Source organism: Lynx canadensis, chromosome C1 (genome assembly GCF_007474595.2).
Source record: "Lynx canadensis isolate LIC74 chromosome C1, mLynCan4.pri.v2, whole genome shotgun sequence".
Lineage (NCBI taxonomy): Eukaryota > Metazoa > Chordata > Mammalia > Carnivora > Felidae > Lynx > Lynx canadensis.
This window is the reverse complement of record NC_044310.1, coordinates 139,297,992-139,322,266: the sequence shown is the minus strand read 5'-3', so window position 1 is coordinate 139,322,266 and position 24,275 is coordinate 139,297,992. Positions and strand designations below refer to the sequence as shown.

Sequence of the window (24,275 nt, the reverse complement as noted above, 5' to 3'; positions counted from 1 at the left end):
ATCCCTCCTTTTTCTGAGAGGTAACAGCTGTACATGCATCTCAGACCCGTGTCTCTTCCATCTACATCCAAGGTTCTCAAATTTCACCCAGAGGGAAATTAAACTCAGATTGGGTTTATTAAAACTCAGATTGCTATACCCCAGCCCCAGTCTCTGCTTCAGTGGACCTGAGGTGCGTCTGAGAACCTGAGAATCTAGCAAGCGTCCTGGTGATGCCAAGGCTGCTGGCCAGATGATCACACTTTGAGAGTCACTGATCTAATAAAACTAGGTCCTTCCTCGAGAGTTTTATATCATGAAATCAGGGAAGTCTGATCTTAAGCTTCCTTGGACCCCCTCCTCCCTCTGACTAAGCCTTTTCAGATCTTGCCTAACCTCTCCAGTCTCCTTTTCTGTCCCCTGTGCTCTGGCCTCTCCTGCCTACCTGGTCCAGGTCTGACAGTCATTTCTATTTTGATGCCTGTGGTCACTACCTACCTGCCCCGCCATTGCCATTCAGCCCTTGGACTCTCCTATCAGGCTCTGCCTTTCTTTGTTTCCATTTGCAGGTCCCCAAACTCGCTAGAACCAAGTTGTCAGAGGCCACGGCAGATTCATGCTCTGAGCCTCAGCTGGACACTCACACCGCTGCTCAGCAATCCTTTCACTCATCCCTGACAAATTGCTCCACGCTGCTGGCGCCTGCTCTAGGCTCTGTGGCCTCGCCATTCCTTCCCTTCCTTCTCCATTGAGGACTGAGCCTCCACATTAACTGAGAAGATCGATGCATCATTGGATGCATCTTTCCACTGTTATGCATTTTCCTGCAAATGTCTCCCATCTTGACTTCTCCACTACTCCTCTCTGGGAGACTATATCCCTTCCCCTTATACCAAGCCCAATATGTCCATCTGTGCTATTAATTCCGTCCCTCTCAGATCTGACCCCATGAATCACTTCCTCTTTGCTTATATATTTCACCTCTTTCCCTTGGCTCATTCACACAGACACATGTGCGCGCGCGCACACACACACACACACACACACACACACACACACACTTTCAAATACTCCTTCCTTCCGTCCTACTGCACATCTGCATATGGACCATTGCTCCTCTTCCATCACGTTTAAACATTTTTAAAGAGCAGTCCCCTCACTGCTGCCACCTCTCCCTCCTTCCTGAAACTTCCGCAAGCTGCTGTGGGATCTGCTATACGGTGACTCCCCGAGATCGCCATGTGAGGTGTGAGGATCAAAGAGGCCCAGATTCAGCAGTCACACAGAGCTGGATTCAATCCTACCTCCGGCTCTTCCAGCTGTGTGACCTTGGGCAAGTTCTTTAACCTCGGAGCCTGTCTCCACTAACAAGAGAACAGTAAGAACCACTTACACCAGTGTCGAGAAGAACAAATTAGACACACGTCAGGGTGCTTCACACACTCTGACCTAGCCCCTCATGGCCTCATCACAGGCAAACAGGGTGCTCTCGCCTCCAACTGCTACAGGTTTCTGGCATTGCTCACCGGGCTTTGGGGCAACTCTGCCTGACAAGACCCCTCTGGATTTTCCCCGCATCATGCACAGCAGCTCTCACACTGCGGCCAGGTAAATATGTGCTCGTTTGAAATGAGGGCCAGGGAGAGGATTATAACTTCCTTTTACTAAGAAGAAAAAAATCAGATGGAAAAATATTCCCAAGTTTTTTGTTGTTTTTTGGTTTTGGTTTTGATTTTGGTTTTTGTTTGTTTCTTTGTTTGTTTTGTTTTGCCTCTGGTACATTCTTTTAATACATTCTCTGGCTTGAAGTAATTCATTTTTAAGCATAACCAGCCCCAATTTAAGGAAGTGATGTTTCAACTGAAAATGATTCTTTCTGGCCATCTTTTCTTTTCTTCTCAATCCTGTTCACACAAAAGAGAACTCACCTTCTTGACCCGGGCAGTCAGATCCTGGACAAAGAGTTTCCGGAGGTTATGAAGAGTCTGCAATTCTCGAGACTGGAAGAGAAGATTGTTAAAATGCCACTTAGGTGGTGGGGGAAACAGTGAATTCGTGACGGATTTGGTGCCACACCATCAACATCTGGTTGACCCAATGACCCAGACCTGTTCATACATGCTCTATGAGTCTGCCAGTAAGGTCACAGTGCTCCCACACTTCCCTGACTTTCTCACCAGCTGTGTCTACCCCCTTAACTGTCTCAAGAGCATCCCAAGGGCCAGAGACGGGAACTCAAACAATGAAATGTAAACTAGAACAAAGCCTACTCATTTGCTGAGTTCTAAATAGCACTTTTTCTCTCCCCTCAAAAACAAAAGTTAAAAAGCTTTCTCATGGGTAAGGTCCTTTGGCACAGGCCATGATTCCACGGTTTGAGGTTGAGCCCTACGTCAGGCTCTCTGCTGTCAGTGCAGACCTGCTTCAAATCCTCTGTCTCCTTCTCTCTCTGCCCCTCCCCTGCTTGGACTCTCTCTAAATAAACAAACAAACAAACAAACATTAAAAAAAAAAAAGTTTTCTCATGTGCCACCTGGGTGGCTCAGTCAGTTAAGCGTCTGACTTCCGCTCAGGTCATGATCTCACGGTTTGTGGGTTCGAGCCCCACGTCAGGCTCTGCCCTGACAGCACAAAGCCTGCTGGGGATTCTCTGTCTTTCTCCCTATCTTCCCCTCCCTCACTTGTTCTCTTTCTCTCTTAAACAAACAAACAAACAATCTTAAAAAAAAAAGTTTCTCCCCAAAATTCCAAATAGGCTGCATTGTACCAGAAGGGATTCCTTTTTTCCTCTAGTTTATCACATACACATTATACAAAACGCCAGTGTAAAAGGAAAGTTACCCACAACCTCTCCCATCCTAACTGACATTTTTCATATTTCCACACCCCTTGCTGGTCTCAGTTCATGTTCGTTTGCTTTACATCACAGAGCTCATGGATGAAGCAGGTGGTGGGCCTTTTAACCACGTGACCCTGGGCAACTTACCTTACCTTCTTGTGCCTCAGTTTTCTTATTTGTACAATGAGGATAAATATAGTAGTTGCCTCACAGTTGTCAGGATTAAATGTGATAATCCTTATAAAACTTTTACAACAGTTTCTGGCACATCGTAATGGTCAGTAAACACTAGTTAGTATTAACTTACTGATGCATCATATTTGACATCCATTTCTTCAGTAGGCTTTTATCGTATACTTTTGTTACTGTTTCCCTCTGTTATTATAATATTGTTATGTTGTAATTAACTTCTTGGGGGTATTTTTTTTCTTCATTTTGAATTATTTTCTACAAATGAGCCCTTAGGAACTAGACTGCTAAGACAAGGGTCTGAGTCAAACCTGGTGACCTTTGTTAACAAGATCAGAATATCACGCTATTTACTTTCATTTAATTCTCCATATATTTACTACAGGAGATATGATTAGTTCTTTGCAAAACATTTTCCTATAAGGGAGGAGAGAGATAAACTTACATTTATACTTTTTAATTTGTCGAAGTTGACTTAACACAGAATGTCAAGGGATGCAGCTCACACATGCTCACAGAAAAAAAGAAACAGGCCATATTAAAGAAAAAAAAAATTTTTTTAAAGGTGGCGGGGGGGGTGCCTGGTGACTCAGTCGGTTGAGCATCCGACTTCGGCTCAGGTCATGATCTCGCAGTTCATGAGTTCAAGCCCTGTGTCAGGCTCTGTGCTGACAGCTCGGAGCCTGGAGCCTGCTTCGGATTCTGTGTCTCCCTCTCTCTGCCCCTCCCTCCCTCTCAAAAATAAATAAACATTATAAATTTTTTTTTTTAAAGAAACAGGCCATAAAGACACAAAAACACTAAGTTTCTTGGAATAACAGTTCTGTGTTAATTTAAGGTCTTTTTGCTGGGTCCAAGTCTGCAGTTCTGTGTTGAAATAAGCAGCAGCTGAAGTCAATTCCTTCCTCAGATGTGGCAAATTCCTTTCTGCAGGAAGCCAAGCAGGCCTGTTATTCTGGATGCAATGCCCATCGGACCTGTCCAAGGCTTAGCCACCTTCCAGAGCAGGCACAGGGGCACAGCTCAGAGCCCACGTTTATGCAGACACACTGTTTCAGGCCCCTGCCCACAGAGCTCAGACCCCCAGCCCCTGTTCTGTACGCTCTCTCTGCTGCTTCAGGGATTTTATTCCTGGCTGAACTGTAATCACAGCAAATATTTTCCATAAAAAAAAAGCCATCACACTAAAGAGAAATGGGAAGAGAAGACACGGGGCCTTGTCAAAGGGCCAGACATTTCTTTGGGGCTTAAGTACAAAATACTATGGAGTCCTGAGTTTGGCAACTGTATCTCATTTTTGTTTGCTCTTAGGTGAATTCATCAGTTCAGGAGGGGCAGGTACAAGGAACAGGCTTCAAGATGTTTAAAATATAAAATATTCTACAAGATGGGGCACCTGGGTGGCTCAGTCAGTTAAGCATCTGACTTCAGGTCGGGTCACGATCTCATGGTTTGTGGGTCCAAGCCCCATGTCGGGCTCTGTACTGACAGCTTGGAGCCTGGAGCCCACTTTGGATTCTGCGTCTCCATCTCTCTACCCCTCCCCTGCTCGACTCTATCTCTCTCTCAAAAATAAATAAGCATGAAAAAAAAATTTTTTAAATAGTTTACAAGTTGCACATTTAAGCTTAGGCAGCTATCATTTGGCTTTCCTGCAGCAATGAATTTTCCACCAGCAGATTATCATTTCCTCACTCTACCTGACTCCCTTCTTTCAAATTGTCCATGTTACAGGCTGCTGCCCTCTGTGTAAAAGTTACAGGCTTAGCTTCCTGTCACGGGGGACAGTGAGGGCGAGACCAGAGAGGCAAAAACACAAGGCCCATCAACACAGCAAGAGAGGACCAGCTCCGAAGCCCCATGGCTGCCTCGACATCTTCCAATGTCATCTGCTGGAGTGGGCCTCACACTCCTACCCCTGGACAGCAGGTTCCACCCCCCAGCTTGCCCAAATACTCAAGCCAGCAGAGGCCTTGAGCTAAGGAGAATTCTAGGAAGGTCAATCAAGGGCAGCGAGCCTGTTCCTGAAGAACAGTTACAGTTTAGGGAAGGTTCCGAGGGCAGGTTAAGTGACAAGATGCCATGAGGTTCCAGTTTGGGGTTTAAAACGTGAATGTGCATGATGTGTGTGATGTGAGTGCTGAGTGAGAGCAAGAGAGAAGAGCCACATGGGTGAGTGTGAGGGTGGGAGGGGCCAGCACGCGAGGAAGTGCACAGACATGAGAACATGGAATTGAATGCCCGCGAGTGTGAGGAAGGGACTGCAGACTGTGGGGTGTGAGCATGCGCCAGAGTGCACGAGAGGACAAGTGACTTTGCACGAGTGTGAGTGTGACCGTGAGAGAGCACCTGTGGGAGGGCATGAAGGGCAGGTATGGCAGGTGAGCGAGTGGGGCAGGGGCAGTTCACGGGTGGAAAGGAAAAAGGTACTGAAACGTCACTTATATCTGGCTGGTGGGAATACGGTACCATTTTAAAGTTCAATATTTTCCTGAATTTTTACAATCATCTATAACTGTGAGTATCACTTCTGCAATTTCACAGCTTCATTTCAGTCTCCCCTACAGCCAGCAGCCCCATCTACCATCTTCCCCACCATGCTGGAAAGGCCCAAGATCCTTTGCATACAGTCATCTTACTTCTGTCCTGAGTGGACTGCACCCTCTGTCCCTCCACCTGGCTTTAAGGGGCAACTAACATCAACTCAGAAGCCAGAGTGCAGAACCAGGCCCAGCCCTACAGCCTAGGGTCACTAGATTCTTGGAGATAGGCACAATACCACATAAATTCACATGACACATGAGTGGAATCAAAATGTATGACTTTATCTGAACAATTGTATCTAAATGACCGGACATGTTTTCACCAAACTGAGAGCCTAGGTTGGGATGGTCTGTCTTCAAACACAGGCTGTGTGTGGCACTTTGAAGGCCTCTCGAGGGCCCTCAGAGCAGCTGAAATGGAAGTCAACCAGTGGAGACAAACGTCATGAATTCAGATGCAGGATGAAGAAAAACAACCAGGATTTCAAATAATAAGCCCTTCTGATCTGTCACTCTTCTACCCCAAACCCTGCAAGTCTCAACTCCCTTCCCAGCTGACACCTGCTCTTGCCTTGACCTCTCTGTGCCCACCTCCTAGCTCCTCCTTGCTTCAATGACCTCCCTGCTGTCACTCCAAAACACCAGGCATGGGCTCACCTCAGGGCCGTGGCATGGGCTATTGCCTATGCCTGGAAGGCCCTTCCAGTCTTGCCCTTTCACCTGCTTCAAGTTCCTACTCAAAAGTCACCTTCTCATGGGACCTCTGCCAGCAACCACCCTGTGCACTTTCCAGAACCATTTAATGGAGGTCATGATTTCCTCCCTTATTATTCACTATCTGTCTTCCCCATCAGCCGAAGGTAAGCTTCACAAGTGCCAGGATCTTATCTTTGTCATTTATTGATGCAACCCAAGCACCTAGAAGAATGCCAGCCCTTAGTAGGTGCTCTTGAATGTTGAATGGAAAAAAAGCTATAGTGTGCAAAACCTGTAAACTTGCAGTCATTGATTTGCAAGTCAGTTTAATTCTCACTCAGGGTCTGCATGGTCACAGCACTAAACATGGATGGATGGACTGATGGACAGACAGACGGACTGACAGACTGATGGTTAATCATTGTGTCAAGAGCTGGGGAATAAATTCTACAATTCTCACTTTTCAACACAATGTTCTTTCTAAATGGAATGTCTAAATATATGGAATTTGCCTAAACATTTTGTCTAAGACGGTATGTGAGAAAGGTGGGCACAGGTGATATTTTAGAATAAACAAATGCAACAAATCACAAACTCATCAGGTCTCTGAGACGACAGTGAGTTGGGAAACATGTTGACATACCACTGTCTCCTCCAGCCCCTTGAGGTCCTCTCTGGCTTGTTCCCTTTTATCATTGAGCAATCTAAAACAAAAAAACAAAACCAAACAAAAAAAGGAATTATGAACCAGCAAAAGGGCATCAGAGATTTCCATTTGCACCTACGGATAAATCAACAAAACAAACCAATGCACACAAACAGCCTTGGCCCAACCTAACCGTAATATTTAGGAATCTGAATCACGGACGCAGGCTTGTGGAGACCCCACGGGGAGGAGAGAAAGCCGAGGAAACATTTGAAGCACACTCACAAGAGCTTCTCCAGCTTCATTTCCCTCTCTTGGTCTTCCACTTTCAGCTTGTTATAATCAGAACTGAGCTTCTCCTGCTCTAGCTGCAGCTTCTGATTCAAACTGAAATTGAGAGGAAAAAGCAATACAGTCCACATTAGTCTGAAATTCCGAGTCACCCAGCCGAAGACATGGTTCTGTTCCAACCCCATTAGTTCTGAGCAATAAAGGCGGCAATTCTAGAGGATTTTGAGGGATCAGAGAACAACCTCACAGCTTCCTCCCTGCCGAAGTGGAAACTAATTTCTGGGAACATCTCAGAGGCATGAAACATAAGGCTTTGAGAATATATTTATAGTTGGCTTGTGCAAGAGCTTTGGGGGGAAAATAATGAGATAGGAAAAGGGCCGATATTTTAAAAACAGAGAAAGACAGCACAGTCAGAAGAATTCTGCTTTGTCTGCCCTACAGATGGCATGCACCCACACTCGGGAAACCTTATTTGGCCATTTCAACCTTCCCTGCCTCTCTAGTCCGATGATCTGAGAACATTTTCTAAGTCCAAATTCCTGGCTGACACAGGGACAGTTGTGTGAAGTCTTCAAGGAGTGGGTACAGAGAGAGAAAAATACAAAGAAAGCCCAGGGGCTGCTGCAAAAGGGAAACTCGCCATCTGGTTGGGGGCACTTTGTCAACATTTGCATGCAGTATTTACAAAATCTTTTGTATGGCCAGGCCTGTGCATCTGTAAAGGAACAGACTCTACACTATCTGAAGGAAAAATTCAGAGTCTGCTTGAAAGGCACAGGCCAACAAAACTTCTACACCTACTGACTAACTCATTTACCAACCCTCCCTCTTCCCTCCTTCCTTCCCTCCCTCCTTTCCCCTTCCAGTTAAACATGTCAAGGGTGATTAATCAGAATAAAGAACACAGGACATGCTTGAAGGGGAAAGAACAACCTGAATAATAGCACGGGGATGGTTCAAAACGAGGAGAGGAAAGACGACACGAAATGCTTGCCTTCGGTAGACAGTGTGCACAGAGCCCAGGATCACAACACTTACACTTTGCTTCGTTACCATTCTCCTCTTTTAAAATGCAAATATGCTGTGCGAGCAGCTTGCAGACACTGAAGAGCGATTTGGATCAGTAGCCTGGAGAATTAAACTCTAACTTCAGTTTGATTCCTACTTAGCAGTGTGACCCTAAGTAACTCATTTAACCTTGACTCCCATATAGAAATCTGGCTCTTCATCTACAGAAAGCGGGAGTGGAAGGAGCCTTTAGTCTATATCTTGGGGGCAATGAGCAGGGGGCAGGGGGCGGGGGAGGTGTTAGCGAATGGAAATGTATTTCAACGTAACTGGTTTTCTTTGTTTTCCTGCATCTTTAATTTGTGGCATTTAACAATGTTATTCTAGGGGTACCTGGTTGGTTCAGTCGGTCAGACATCCAACTCTTGATTATGGCTCAGGTCATGATTTCGAGGTCGTGAGATCAAGCCCCGTGTCGGGCTCTACACTGAGTATGGAGCCTGCTTAGGATTTTCTCTTTCTCCCTCTCTCTCTGCCCTGCCTCATTTGTGTGCTTGCTCTCTCTCTCTCTTTCTCTCTCAAAATAAACATTAAATAAATAAATAAATAAATAAATAAATAAATAAATAAACAAATAAAAATATTATTCTGCCAAGGGGTTCAAAGATTGCCAAGGGACTCACTGTGCAAAAATGTTAAGAATCCTCAAGGAGAGGATGCTGAAAGTACTTCCCAGCTTGGTGACTTGTTTTGACAATGAGGCAGGAAGGTAAGAGAGGAAGAGGGGAGAGATCATTATGGAGCAGGGGTTCTTCAGTGGCCATGACAGGACAGGAAAATGGCCCTGAAGGGGGGGGGGGGTGTCCCCAGAGACAAGCTGCAATGAAGCCATTCTGGCAAATGCCACAGGTCCACGAGCACAGACACAGGTCCCTACAAAGTGTGCACATGTGACCAGGTGGCTCAGGGTTGTGCAGGGTGCATTTATGAGTTCGGGTGAGGAGGCAGCAGGAGCTGACTATCTTTTCTGGAGGATTTATTAACCTATCAGAACTCCAGAGTCAGGACCAACTGAGGGTTTTTTTAAATATGTTTTTTCATACAGACGGTGTTTCCACCTATGAGGGCAGCTGAGTCACCAACATGACCCCAGCTCCTCGGGCACGAGGAAGGACGGCTGCACCCGCCTGCCACCTGCCCCAGCAGAGCCCCCCGAGGCTCAGCTCCAGATGGGAAAACAGACGTCGGAAGCCGCGTGTGTAGCCCACTGCGGCCCAGGGCAGAGCCCAAGGCCCACAGGGCGAGGCGAGCAGACCTCAGCTCAAAGCCGCATCCTTCCAGGCTGGCCGAAGACGCCATGCCTGCCCCCACATCCCAAGAGCCCCTGGGCCGACTCACTCCCGCATCTCATCGATGATTTTCTGCTTCTCCTCGATCTCATCTCGAAGTCTGGACAGCTGCTTCTGGTGAGCTTCCCGGTGACTCTCCATCTGCTGCTCCAGCGCCTTCTGCGAGCCAGGCCAGCAGAGATGTGTCATCCACTCGTTGGCTCACAGCCCACACTATGACAAGCCCTGGATTGCTTCTGCCTCCTACCCTACATCCCTCAGCTGTCAGGTCCCAAAACTGGGGCCCCCAGAACCCGCCTTGTCGTACTGGCACAACAAAACCCAAGGATCTATCATAAAACAGAGTGGGCCCTGGGAGCAAATCAGTCCATCAATTAAATAAAAAGCTTTATCCGTGACCTTCTACAGCTCACCAGGCTACATGGCTTCTCTAGCCAGGTCAGTCAGAGGGCATGGACCTCTGACTACTCAGGTGACCTCAGACAAGCCATGTAACCTGTGTGAGCTACACTGCCTCATCTGTAAAATTTAGATAATTGCCCCAGTCCTGCCCACTGCACAGATTTGTGGTGATGTTCAAAGGAGAGCTCTTCACCAAAGCCATATGAAACCAGGAGAGGGGCCCATCAAGGTGAGCCTGGGGCAGGATCATACCACGGGCACTGTTTTGACTATGGGCTCACATCCAAAGGGACTAGTAGTCTGCCTAAAATGAAGTAAAACTCAACATTTTCTCATATCTCACTTTATTCACCTAAAAATCTTATTTCCCAGTCATTCATCCTACATTTTCCTTCACTACTTTACATGTGACCAAACATAAAGATCTCTATGTATAAGATGGAAACTCAAATTTGGAGTGCTTCTTTTAAAAAGTCAAGGAGAGGGGGCATTTGGATGGCTCAGCGGGTTGAGCATCTGACTTTGGCTCAGGTCATGATCTTGCAGTTTGTGAGTTCGAGCCCCACTATGGACTCGCCGCTGTCAGCACAGAGCCCGCTTTGGATCCTCTGCCCCCCACCCCTCTCTCCCTGCCCATCCCTTACTTGCACTCTCCTGAAAATAAAATCAATATTCAAAAAAAATGAGAAAATAAAAATGTCAAGAGGAGAAATGTTTTCTTTCATTCAAAGAAAGGGCAAACACTTCTTCAGAAGTTAACCTCAACAGTGTGGCTCATGTAGGGACTGGGGGCTGGAGGGGGGAGGCAGGTTCTGCTCTTTCCTTCTGCACCAGGAACGGGGAAGGAACACGTACCAAAGCAACATGGCTATTACTACGGACTTAGTGGGGTTTCTGGACACTCCACCTCCATCTCAGTCCTACGCCGGGCCACGCCGTGAGAAGGCTCCGACTGCCCGGCATCGGCGCCCCCACTCCCCTCCCCCTCCCGCACTGCCGCACACATCTCTGAAGGAGACAGAGTTCCCTAGAACAAGAAAGTGCGGTCCGAATGCGTGCTGGGCTCCACGGGAGGGGTGGCATACACACCTTCATTTCCTCAGCGTCCTGCAGTCGGGTCAGGTGTTCCTTTTCCTTATCCTGGAAGCTGACTTCGTGCATTTTTTCTGTTTTGAATTTTAAATGATGATTTCAGATTTAACTGGTAGGACTCACATCCAAAAGTTAAAAAAAAAAAAAAAACTTAAAAGAAAAAAGATTAAAAAAAAGGAAGAATGGCCACGGAATGAAACATGAGCTTACATCACTGACTACACCCCATGGTATGTATCCAAGACTGGGAGGAGGACTTCTGGCTGAGGAGGGCTCCAGCAGGAGGGGCGACTGTTGGGGACAGGTGCTAACTCGGAGTGGGCCACTCTAGGTCAGAACCAACCTGGCCGGTTATGACCTCACACCTCGGACAACCGGTCCCCACCTGGCCTCGGTGAGCAAGCCCCGAGGCAGTACACATTAACCTGCTATGTAGATCACAAAGCACCATGTGAATGTTAGTGGCATTTGGATTCATGACACTATTAGAGTTCCAGAAAGAGCTAATTTACCTCCCATGGGTAAGCTGTTTATTCTCTAAGAATCTAGAGCAGGTAAACATAATCTAAGGCTAAGAAGAGAGAAAATAGAAATATAAAATAATACTCTCCAGATTAAACAGGAAAGCCCCATATTTGGGGCAGGGCTGCTGCATGGCACACTCCAGGGGGAGCCAGCCCAGCCTCTTCTTGCTTTTAGGAGCACTCCCTGAGCATACCATGGCAGGCTGAGGTGGGATGGCGGGCGGGAGCAAAATGGTTTAAAACAGTGACTTTCAAGTCATTACGCTTTCTATCTAGTCTGCTCCACTTTATTTCAGATCTTCTCACCCCTGTTTTATTTCTACTCAGTGGCCCCACTGCAGAAGCCATTTACAGGAGAGAACAGTTCTTTTCTGTGTGAAGTCTTAGGGGGAACACTCTGTCTCTAACACTCATCCATTATCACATGAAGAAAACATGACAAGGTCATAGCGGGGGTGAGGATGTTCTTGATCTTTTTAAATTTGCCTTGGCATTTGAAACAAAGTGTATTTACTGAGCAAGTGACTATATTAACAATAAGGGAAATAAACACAGGGTAGCATCATCACCAATCCTATTACCCTACCAAAACCATTTTCGTTTTAAATATTAATCCACAGGCCTTGGAACACAAGCATCCATTGATTCCTACATGCTATAACCAGAGTGAAGATAAGATTGCATATTTGATCTTTACTTAATTTAAGGATGCATCGTAAGCATGGCTGTACAGCCTCCACATGCTTCACCCCCAATACGTGTTCTGTTAAAAAACATACCGTAGCTCAATTAACTGTTGGGCACTTAGGTGGCTTCCTTTCCTTTCCTTTCCTTTCCCCCCACTAATACAAGGAATTCTGCAATGAATATTTGAGATATGAGGATCAAAAGGTGTGAAAAGTGTTACGATTATTAATATTTGTTTTCAAAATGCTTTCCTAAAAGGACTAACAATTTTCATTGCAGCTCATAGTACGTGTGGTCCATATCACTGCAATGCATACATTCTTAATCCTGTTCTGGCTTCTGCATTTCTAGTTACCTCTCTTGAATGTCTTCTATGTATTCATATCTTTTGAGTGTTTCCTATGTGTCAGGCACTTCCCTAAGCAAAGAGTATCAGAAGGCTGCCTGGCAAAGGGAAGAGCTTGTTCATAGGATAAATGTAAAGGTAGCCATCGGTGGAAATTCAGACCTTATGTTAAAAGCGGCGGGACACCATGGAAGGGGCACAGGCATGGGGCTGGCACAAGATAGAAAGTGATTTTAGAATAGTCCACTGGGAAGCAACACGGTGGCTGGCCAGGAGAAGATGGGGCGGGACTGTCCGTAGATGGATGTAGCCACAACTCTTAATTAGGATTAAGGATGGTGAAAATGAAGGCAGAGATGAGCAGAAGCAGAGAAGCATCTGGCAGGTCAAAGGGACAGGCCATGGTGACAGACTGGAGGCAGGAAGTAGAAAAGAGAGAGGATTCTGACTCGGGAAGCAGGGTGGACTGAGGAAAAAAGGGAAAAGGAGCAAATATTGTGTGGGGACAGTCTTCTAGATATTTCTCTTTTTCTTTCTTTCTTTCTTTCTTTCTTTCTTTCTTTCTTTCTTTCTGCTCACCCCGCAATTATTCCATTGTTTTCAGTAGATCTAGAAGTGCTGTAATTGAGCAAAACTAAACATCATGAGTTCAGCCAACTAGAGAGTATCTGATGTGGGTCGAGAGCTCAACACCTGCAAAGTAGTCAATTATTTACCTTGGGCTCGGAGTTTGGCCAGCTCTTCACTAAGTGAGTCTTGGGACTCTTCCAGCTGCCTCCTCTTCTGTTCCATGTTCTGCATGTAATCTGTCAGGGATTTGATCTTGGCTTCATGCTTTAAATAAGCAAATAGATATAAAGGAGGCATGAGTGACCATAACTGCCATCCTGACTTTCCTGGGACTGTCTGATGGGAAAATGCAATAGAGGAGGAGTTCTTGGGTCCCTTTTTGGAGTACCAACACCCAAAGGATGCATATTTGCCCTCTCCTTGGGATTTGGGATCACAGACTAATACAGTCCTCTGTTTCTTCCTTGTGCTTCTCTGCTCCATTCCTCACAGACCCTTCTGATGGCCATCCCCCTCCTCACCATCCACTTAAGCGAGATGCCAACATCCAAGCTGGTTTGTCTCCTTGTAGAAAACAGAGTGTGCTAGAGAGAAAGGACTGGGAAAATGTGTAGGGAAGAGGGCTTCATTCTTTGAACGAACACCTGTGGATTCTGTCTTCGGAACTCAAACATTGTGTCTTTTCTTTTTCTGTCTCTCAAGCACACCAATTCCTGTGTCAGGGACCTTGCATTTTACATTTTCCTCTCCTGAGGAAGTGCTCCCGCCTACCCTCCCAGAATCCTTATCACTCAGGTCCCAACACTTTGTTACAGCATCCAACTTCTACATGACTTATCTATTTCTTTTTACTTGTTAGCTCCATGAGGGTATGGAGTAGATACCTAATAAATATTAGTGGGACCAATGAATGAATGGGAGCTCATTGACTGAATAAAGACAGTTGGCCCTTCTAAGCAGATGGAAATAGGTAGACACCCCTCCCTCAAGATGTACAGTGTTCACATTAAGGAAGGAAAACCCTGGAGAATGAGCTCTAATTTAATGAAATAACCTCTGGGAAATGGACTCAGGTGGAGCAGTCATGTTATAAGTGTAGCTTTTGGTGAAAAGGATGAGTGTCAACGAAGAAGATAATAGCATTTTAGCTGGAAATATTTTGTCAGATTCCTTAGATTGTGTCAGAAAATAAACAGCCAAGGTCTAACCTACCCCAGGAAATAATGATTGAATATTTGGCTTTGTGTAAACTGTAAGAGACTACAAAGCAGCACCCAAAAGAAGGCTACATTTGTCGCTAATGTAGAAAGCACTAATGTAGGTATCCTGTAACACTGAAACATTCAAATATTCTTGACTCTGATCTCATATGCCCAAAGTCAATGTCACTCTAAGACCTGGGCAACTGAGCCCTCAATCCTGAGCCCCATACTTTAGAGCACCCCATGTGGGCTGGCCTCTGGCTACACTCATTCCACTGAGCCAAGAGTCTGTAGGCTAAGGGGGTGTGCCATGTAGGACCCACGTCTCCTTCTAGACCACACTCTGGGTACTGGAAATGCAGAAACTCACTACTCCAGTGGCCCTAAAGCCCACTCCCAGGGCTGACACTGCAGCTTCTGTCATCAAGTTATACAGATTAGAGTTGACAGTGACACAGTTTCACCAGTTCACAGACAGTGCAGAAGGGACTTAGACACGGAAGCTGGTGTGTCAAGATGAAAAGAGGAGACAGCAGGGTGCAGACTGAGGGACCTCGATTTGCACTCTTGCCTTGGTCTCCAAATGTTAGGGGTGGGACCTTCCAAAATCACATGTTATCAGTGTAACAGGTGACCTGGATATCATGCCCTAACGTTTATTATTTTCTCAAGTTTTTTAAATCATAAAAATGTCAAATAAAGCAAATCCAGCAAGATTTCACCCATAAACCACTCTTAACTTATCAACTATTCCTGATCTTAACTGTATGAATGCATATTGTATAAAGTTGCAAGGCATAAGCATAAATATAACTCTGCATTTTCATTTTCATTTACCTTTATATAATTAAACTTTTCAAATGGCTGAATTTCATAAATTCTTTGTAAGAGCTACACAGCATTCTCCCATGCAACTTTATGTTATCAGCCTATGAATAGGTATTTGGCTATTTTATTTTATTATAATGTGAGTAACATTGCACCTAACATCTTCCATACAGGCTTTTCATATTTTAATCAGGAAATGATAACATATAAAATAAAATTTTTGCATTTTCATTATCAGTGAAAATACCGTAAGTGAAATTCCTGCACCAGAGTACTTACATTTGTATGGTTTTTGATTCCCAAGGTGCTTTCCAAAAGGACTGACCCAATTATACTTTTCTCAGCAATGTACATAAATTTCACTATCACACACCAGCACTAAATAATCTTTTCAATACATTTTTGCTTATTACATCAGTTATAAAATGGAAACTTGATGCGTTAATTTGCGTCTCTTAGATTACTATGGCGGGACACGAGGCGGCTAGAGCTGGTTCTATGATTACATATTACTGTGTTTACAAGCATACCAGAATGAAGTATGCTTTTGTCTGCCTCTCAGTATTATTTGATGCTCCACTCCATGCTGGTATCAGATTCCTGCAAATGATTTCAGCTGTTTTAATGCCTGGTGTAAGGCAGTGAGCAGCTCTCCCTATACCACTCAACAGAAGCCTCAAACCCCAAACACCCAGCTCAGATATCAGTGGCAGACCAGAAACTAGACTGCCGTCTTCTGAAACCACCTCCCTAAAATGAAAATGCCATTCCAGTGGGAAGAAGAGCAGTCTTACTCCCAGGGCAGAGGAAACGTGCCCCGGGGCTTGAAAATCCCTTCAAGCCTTTGCGTTCACACAAGCTTTGGTTTGAGTCCCAGATCTGCCGTGCACTGGCTATATGAGTTTGGGCAGAATATATTTAATCTTTCTGAGTCTCACTTTCCTTATCTGAAAAATAAGAATAATAATAATAAAACCTGCCCACCAGGATTTTTTTAAAGATCAAGTGAGATAATGCATGTAAAGTGCTCAGTGCAGTGTATGGAGCATTGTAAACACTCAATAGAATGTTACCTGCCACTATTATTAATAATAGCAGTAGTGGCAACAGTTTCTGTTTTCACATATTAAATTGGACCTGTGGTAGGGATTAAAAGATGAAGGAATGTTGCCTTAGGTGATAGGAGATTTAGATTCTATCCAATCTCATCCATTCATTACAGATTTCTACCTACCTACCTCTGTATCCATACATAGTTAGGGATGTGTAGACACATCCTTTAAAAAGGGATTGAAGGGAATTCATGCAATTCACACAACAAAATCTAGCCTTAAGAATAAGCCTGGGCTCTCATTGCCTGGGGAGGCCATGGACAAGTCTTACATAAAGCAAAGTCCACCGACTATCCCTATCGTGTACCCAATCGTGTACTGTCCCAGTAAGAGCACAGAGGAAACAGATTTCAAGAGGTCAATGGAGTGACATAAGGGGAAGAGGGGTGACCTACCTGGGAGATGAGCAGCTGGCAGGCTGCCAGCTCCCGCTCACTGGCATTCATCTTCCTGTTGGAGTCCATCTGGGCGCTCTCGAGCTGTTTGCTGCGGTTCACCAGGGATTTAACCTCCGACTTCATCTTGCTGATATACAGGCGGGCCATGGTGAATTCCTCCTCAATGACTCCGTTCACATCTGCCAACTGAGCACAGGAAGGAATATGCTCAACTATTGCCTACAATTTCCAGAGCTTCATGGGGCCCCTAAAATCTGTCCACGGATCCTCAAGATGTCTCTGGATTTCTGATTAAGGATCCCTAATTATAGGACCACAGGCTGAAAATGATCACTAAAAATTACTTGTATGTTCACTGTGTGTGCATGTGTGTGTGTGTATCCCCCAAGTTTTCTGAAAGCTCGGGGAAGACTGACTTAAAAACCTCTACTAAATATAATCCTTAATCAATGAATCCTTAATAAAAAAATTAGATTACACTTAATTTGTAAGATAAAAGACATGATATCGGAGGAAAAAGACATTGAATACTTAAAAAGAGCTAACTTTGATGAGGTATTCCATTCAATGTCTTATACCTTACATTTCTAGAATAACTACAAGCACCAGTGTTCCTAAAGGGGACTCTGAGTCCCTATAAGAACTCAAATAAAAATTTCAGTTATGTTCTCTGTAGTCTGCTATTCAGACAGAGAAGTAGAATAATGTCGTGAATATGCTTCTATAAGCAATTGTTGAAACAAAAAAGGATTTTCTATATAGTCTTCAATTAAAAAAAAAATCTAGTAAGAATGTGTTGTTACCAAATGAAGGTTTTCCTACATGACTTTTCACTTACTACCAATCGATATTTCCATCTCTGTGACTATACCCCCCCTTTTAACATTTATTCATTTTTTGAGAGTGAGAGAGACAGAGCTTGAGTAGGGGAGGGGCAGAAAGAGAAGGAGACACAGAATCAGAAGCAGACTCCAGGCTCTGAGCTGTCAGCACAGAGCCTGATGCGGGGTTTGAACTCATGGACCACAACACGATGACCTGAGCTGAAGTCGGACACTTAACCGACTGAGCCACCCAGGTGCCCCTCTGTACCTGCCCCTTCTAAGGAAACAAGAATTTAGTTTGCATTATTTAAAATTACCTGAGAATTTAACAGTCTGAATCCACCTTTAGAAAGATTCTGACAGCCAGCATTCCTGCACGATCTCATATTTGGTGTCTGAGTTTCAGAGCTCAACTGGAAACAAAAACTGAAGCAAGGTACTTGGGATAGAAGCTCATTTGCAGAGAGGCAAAGATGCTCTTGAAGAGCAATTGACCAAATAAGCAAAGTAACTGTGTGCATATTTTGTTTAACCACCAGAGGGCATCCTAGCACCTCAGGAGAAAACAAGAGAGCTGTCCAGTACCCAGTCCACAAATAGAGGCTTCAATTGGTTCTAAAGACAATGATTCCAACTATGGTTTTAATGTTCCACAGTACAACTGCCTACTTTTGTCAGTATTGCTGTCATTGACTCATCATATGATGATTTTTCAGTGAAAATTTAAGAGCTAGAATATGGACTCGTGTATCAGTCCTGAAAATTGGAAGCAGAGAGGAAGTATACTAGACAGCAGTCAACGCCTGCAAACTGGGGTCAACCTTCCCCTAGGAATTCCACAACAGTATTTGTTAAATGACTCCAGTGTCAATCAACACAAAGCAGAATCTATGTTAACAGAACGAAAATCTAGAATCTTATCTACCATCTTATTTTAATGGAGTTTCTTGCTAAGCCAATTATAATTCCGACTGCCAATAATGATTTGCCTACCAACACCACCCCTCATCACATTACTTTTTCTTTTTTTTTTTTTTTATAAATTTTTTTTTTTTTTACGTTTATTTATTTTTGAGACAGAGAGAGACAGAGCATGAACGGGGGAGGGGCAGAGAGAGAGGGAGACACAGAATCGGAAGCAGGCTCCAGGCTCCGAGCCATCAGCCCAGAGCCCGACGCGGGGCTCGAACTCACGGACCGCGAGATCGTGACCTGAGCTGAAGTCGGACGCTCAACCGACTGAGCCACTCAGGCGCCCCTCACATTACTTTTTCAACCCAATAGCATGCATGGAGATAACGGATGAGAAACACCCCTAATCTTTCCATGCAGTTTTGTTGTGCCTTTGTGATTGGTCCAACGTGGAGCAGACATGAGCAGCTTGTTCTTGAGCCTCACCAGGTATGTCCTATATGTGGTCCAGCTTACCAGAAAGGTAAGCGAGCATCTATCTCTTTCATGTGGAATTCACAACCTACACCAGCTCCTCATGGAAAAACACTGAACCAACAGGTATGGCATTTTGGGAAGGGAACAAGCACTTCCTCCTCTCCAGCTCTGTCTGTAGACGAGGACACTTTGTATACTCCGTGCCCAGATGTGTGCGCTGGGGAAGAGTAAAAGAGTATATACAATAATAGGCTTCCTCCAATATGAAAGCTGGATGTTCTTCCCCCCAAACCAGAACCATAACTTCTGGAGCCCACTCTTGTCCTAGGAGGTCTAAAAGGTTTTAAGTCTGATGAAAACAAAGCAAAACAAAACAAAACAAAAAACAAACAATACTCCAAACAAATGGTTTTACTATCAGGTTGTCTTTTTGTTGTTTTTACTTTGTTTGTTTTGTTTTAGCCACTTAAGAGTTCATATATTCAGTCATGTAAATGTAAAGTTTTCAGTAAGCCCACTACACTGTTATTTCAAAAAGGAGAATCAAGAGGGGCGCCTGGGTGGCTCAGTTGGTTGAGCGTCCGACTTCGGCTCAGGTCATGATCTCATGGTCCGTGAGTTCTAGCCCCACGTCGGGCTCTGTGCTGATGGCTCAGAGCCTGGAGCCTGTTTCAGATTCTGTGTCTCCTTCTCTCTCTGACCCTCCCCCGTTCATGCTCTGTCTCTCTCTGTCTCAAAAATAAATAAACGTTAAAAAAAAAAATTAAAAAAAAAAAAAAGGAGAATCAAGAAGTGTTATTTATAACTCTCCCCTGGGTTTGACAATGACTCCAACAGTACACACTAAACTGCATGATCCAACAGAGATGACTAATCCAGAAGAAAAGACTGCCTTCACATGGGCATGAGATGCTGCCTGCCCGCCTACTAGAAGTCACCTCCATACCCGCCACTCCAGGTCCCTAGAGCATGGAGTGACTACGCAAGGTGCCATCTCAAGGCCAAGTAAAAGGTAGGTGAGGTGACTGTTCACATTCTAACACCTAAGAGTCAGAATGGGACTAGAAGTCCTTTTTTGCTTTTCTTCTTCTTCTTTTTTTAATGCCCAGAAATGTCCTTTTGCTTTGTTAGTGCAGTACACAGCTAAGGCTTGAAGCGGTTGCTTCCGAGAGCTTGAAGGACAGGAGGGAACTGGAGACATTAGACTTCCTGGGGGCCACCTTTCTGGCTGGGGGCTGGGACCCCAAAACCCTGGACCCTCCAGACCCAAGGCTGTGTTGAAGAGGCTGACGGGAGTGGCGCTGTTGGTGATGAGGGTTGATCAGGCCCAGGATCTGGAGCATTTATCCTCCTCTCTGCTCAGCCATAGCAGGGTCCCTGATGCTTAAAATTCTTCATCTCCACCTCCCCAGACCCAAAGTCAAAAGAAAATTTGGCAGTTAATCCAATCCCTTTCATTTAATCTGCCTCAACTTTCTATTTGGTGTGTGGTTAGACTTCTGGAAATCTTTGTTTTAAAGAAAGCCTGGTAAACAAGACAAGAAGAGGAAGCTCACTAATAAACCCAGATAAAGTCAACTCTAGGCTCATGGCATCATTTGTTGGTCTCATTTTGCTGACTAAACAAAGTATTGCCTGAACTCTAAAAACGTTTGAAGACATGATTAAGCTGGATAAATGTGGGTTCTTCTATTTCCCTGCTGTCTGAGCCTGTTGTATTCTTGAAGTGAGGACATCTTTTCCCCTTATCCCAAGGTACGACCAGAAGGACCCTGTTGGGGGCACCTGGGTGGCTCAGTCAGTTAAGCGTCTGACTTCGGCTCAGGCCATGATCTCTCAGTTGGTGAGTTCAAGCCCTGCATCAGGCTCTGTGCTAACAGCTTCAAGCCTGGAACCTGCTTCAGATTCTGTGCCTTCTTCTCTCTCTGCCCCTTACCTCAATCACACTGTCTTTTTCTCTCTCATAAATAAATAAATATTTTTAAAAAATTACTAAAAAAAAAAAGAAGGGACTGTGGGAACTGAATAGGGTTTCAGGAACAGAAAACAGGATCACTGACAAAGTTTTCCCTGATCTGATCAGTGTTTTAGATAAAAGAATTACTTTAGTTGAATACTCATAACCAATACTCCATACCCAAAATATAGATTTAAAAAATATATGTATAACTCATGACATTTCTGAGCTGACAACCTTTAAGATAATGTGGGCTCATCTCGTTAGTTTACAAATCAGGAAAGTGAAGCCTCAAGAAGTGAAGTGAAATTGCCCAAAGTCCCATAACCCCTCCCCTTTAGCTCTCATTGCCCTAATGATTAAATCATAACTAAGAAAAAACAAACTTCATAATGATTAAGAATATGATGCTCTCTGAGTGAGAGTTATCAATGAAAATAACTAGTTATCAATGAAATTAACTAAGGCATCCAATGTCTGGAATCCAAAAATATCCGGAAAACATCCAGTTGAGCATTTAAAAATAATCTCAATCATACTTCAGATTCCCAAAGGTAAGGACTCTTTTTTTAATGCCGAAGCACCCAGACACTTCTTGATTTCATTAGCATTTCTCATTAGCTCTATTTTAGAACTTAGCATAAAAATATCTTCCCTTATCGTTATCAGCAGCAGGCACCAACTTCTCATAAATCAATTCCACCTTCATATCGCAAGGGCCATTTAATCACCCAAATCTCAGAAGTTTATAGCTCAACACCAAAGCCAGCATGCTTCTAAAAATTAAGTCCCCATATATAAAATCACCAAACTGGATCTTAATAGGGTTAATCTTGTAGTATTTGAGAATTCAGTGCTAAAATTAGATTCATTTGCAAAGATTCATGAGATATGCAGTTACAAGAGAGGTTCTATGAAAGAATGATTAGGTTTACAAAAGGTTGTATACTCTAAGCCTAGATCTGTTATGTCATCTAAGAAGGGATTTCTATGTTTCCCAGAAATGTCTATAAACAGAAGGAATCTGGGGAGCCTTTTCTAGTATTTAACAATCCCAACTCAAACCCTGAGTGTGCCCATAAAGGCTGAGGTAGAATTCAGCCTTTTAAAGGGCTAACCTCAAAGAATTTGATTTTAGGGCCTTGTGAAGTAGACGTTAAACAATATAATGTTATTCCCTGGCTTGCCAAAATCCACCACAGCTATCAATGGCTATTCTGTACAAGGTGCTGTATTATTATCATAAAGCTACAGTAATCAAAACAGTGTGGTTTTAGCATAACGATTAGATCAAACAGTCCCACACACTTTTGGGGGTGATGGATATGTTCATTATCTTACTTGGTAATGGTTTCATGAGCGTATAATATGTCAAAACTTTTCAGACTATGCACTTTAAATATTTGCAGCTTAATTTATGTCAATTATACCTCCTTAATAAAGCCATTTTTTAAAATCTCGATCTCCTTATACTGCGGCAATTGTTAACCATTCTTGCCTGATAACATTACACACGCTCTTTTGTCCCTCTATTCCTGGCTCATGGAAAACTTCATACTACTCCCATTCTTCCCACCTCCCTTACTCCTTGCTGTCAGTAGCACCAATGTGCACAACTCCAGGGGATTTATCACGGTTCGTTGAAGCCAATTACAGCAATACTATTTCCCTTTGCTTTGCCAGCCTCCCTTGCAATTTGGGGTGACCATGTAACCCAATTCTGGCTAGTAAGGTATAAGGGGACATCTATCAGGGACTTCTGGGATATAAATCCATCCTGGATGGAAACTGGCTGCCTTTTCAACCCATCCTGCCTTGGATGTGGTTGTGCGAAGATACAATGCTCGGTGCCATAGCAGCTATCTTGCTACCAGGAGACAAAATTCTAAGAATGTAAAAAGGTAACAAGCTAACAAAAGCAGAAAGGAAACAAAGAAAAGATCTGAATCCTTGACATCATTGGGACACTGGACCAAAATTTGCTTCTGAAATTTTAATAAGGTTAGAATGACCTGGACAATCTTGTTAAAATGCAGATTCTAATTTCAGTAGGTCTGCAGTGGGCTTGAGAGTCTGTACAAACTCCAAGTTTCCAACAAACTCCCAGGCGATGCAGATCACAACCTGAATAGCAAATTCTAGACTTCTCATATTGTGAATAATTAAATGTGGATTTATTTTTTAAGCCACTGTTAGAATCCTATTACTTTCAGCTGAAAGCTTTCCTAATTCATACCAATTGGTTGGGGAATTTTCATTCTGCTGGGTTCTCACAGAAAAAGAGAAACACAATTCTGAGATTAGAAGTGTTGTTTAACCTATCCAATTCCAAACTTCTGTGACATTGGCATATAAGTTTGAGAAATAACACAATTTGCATAAGGCCAACCAAAATTTGAAGACATCTCTTCTACTTGAAAGGTAATTTTTTTCTTCTTTTCCAAACCCAGTCATTCTTAGTCATTCATTCAGCCCTTGGTTCATTTGTTCAAATAGTAACAAGTAGGTGGCAGGTGCAAAACACTGTACTGAGCATTAGATACTTAGGAGAATAAAACACAGACACCGCTTGCTTAGGATCACACGTTATAAGCACGGATTGGGAGGGGGGGTTGGGCAAAAGGAAGGGCTGGCTTACAGTCTTCACATCATTGGTGCCGATAATTCCACCTATCTCCCCCAGATCCTTCAACAGCAAATTCAGGATCTCAGTAGCCCTCTTCTTCTGGTGGTTGCTAAGCTCTTGTAGCTGGCTCAGCTCTCTCTGTGTGGTTGTCAATGTAGTCTGAAAAACACATTTTAACAGCAAATTAAAAGAGCTGCCCATCAATTCATACCCACGGTACTACAAAGAATGACAACATAATGTAGAATGGAGTTCTTTTATCATTTCATGCGATCTCAACGTAAGTTGAACTATAGTGGAACACTGCATTCTCTGAGAAAAAAGGAGAATTTGTCATGGCCTGGTACGTTGCATCGACATATCATGTGACAATCTCTGGGGTGGTGAAATAAGTTATTAAAAAATAAAGCCCAAAGGGAGCCCTTAGGTTGACAGCATGTGATCACATCTTCCTACCCACAAGATGTTCCATTTTGGTCCTCATTTTCCAGGGTCCAAACATACCTGCAAACACCCCACCCCCATTTCCAAACCAACCTGCTCCCTAGGCCATTTCCAGATCCCCATCTGACTTCGCAGTAATAGATGGGTCTGGAAGGCCCAGAGAGACATTCATCAGTTTAGAAAACAACTTACGAAAAGTTTTCTAACCTTCACAGTGAAACTGAATTGAACACTCTCATCTCTTTTTAAAATGAGTCAAGTCCTCGTCTCAACATATAGCAGTAGCTCCATTTTATTGCCAAACATTAACAACCCATCTCTTTCCCATCCC

General features: G+C 44.0%; 1 protein-coding gene across 1 annotated transcript in view; it reads right to left on the bottom strand.

The window, feature by feature from the left end:
* The window catches only part of KIF5C (kinesin family member 5C), a 164,710-nt gene that overhangs the window by 27,275 nt on the left and 113,160 nt on the right, over positions 1 to 24,275 (bottom strand). The window contains exons 15-22 of the mRNA XM_030326755.1: positions 23,513 to 23,659; positions 16,702 to 16,890; positions 13,311 to 13,428; positions 11,035 to 11,111; positions 9,593 to 9,702; positions 7,178 to 7,279; positions 6,890 to 6,950; positions 1,908 to 1,979 (exon numbers count right to left, since the gene is read on the bottom strand). Of these exons, the coding sequence (XP_030182615.1) occupies positions 1,908 to 1,979; positions 6,890 to 6,950; positions 7,178 to 7,279; positions 9,593 to 9,702; positions 11,035 to 11,111; positions 13,311 to 13,428; positions 16,702 to 16,890; positions 23,513 to 23,659 (876 nt within the window). The remainder of the gene's footprint in view (positions 1 to 1,907; positions 1,980 to 6,889; positions 6,951 to 7,177; positions 7,280 to 9,592; positions 9,703 to 11,034; positions 11,112 to 13,310; positions 13,429 to 16,701; positions 16,891 to 23,512; positions 23,660 to 24,275) is intronic.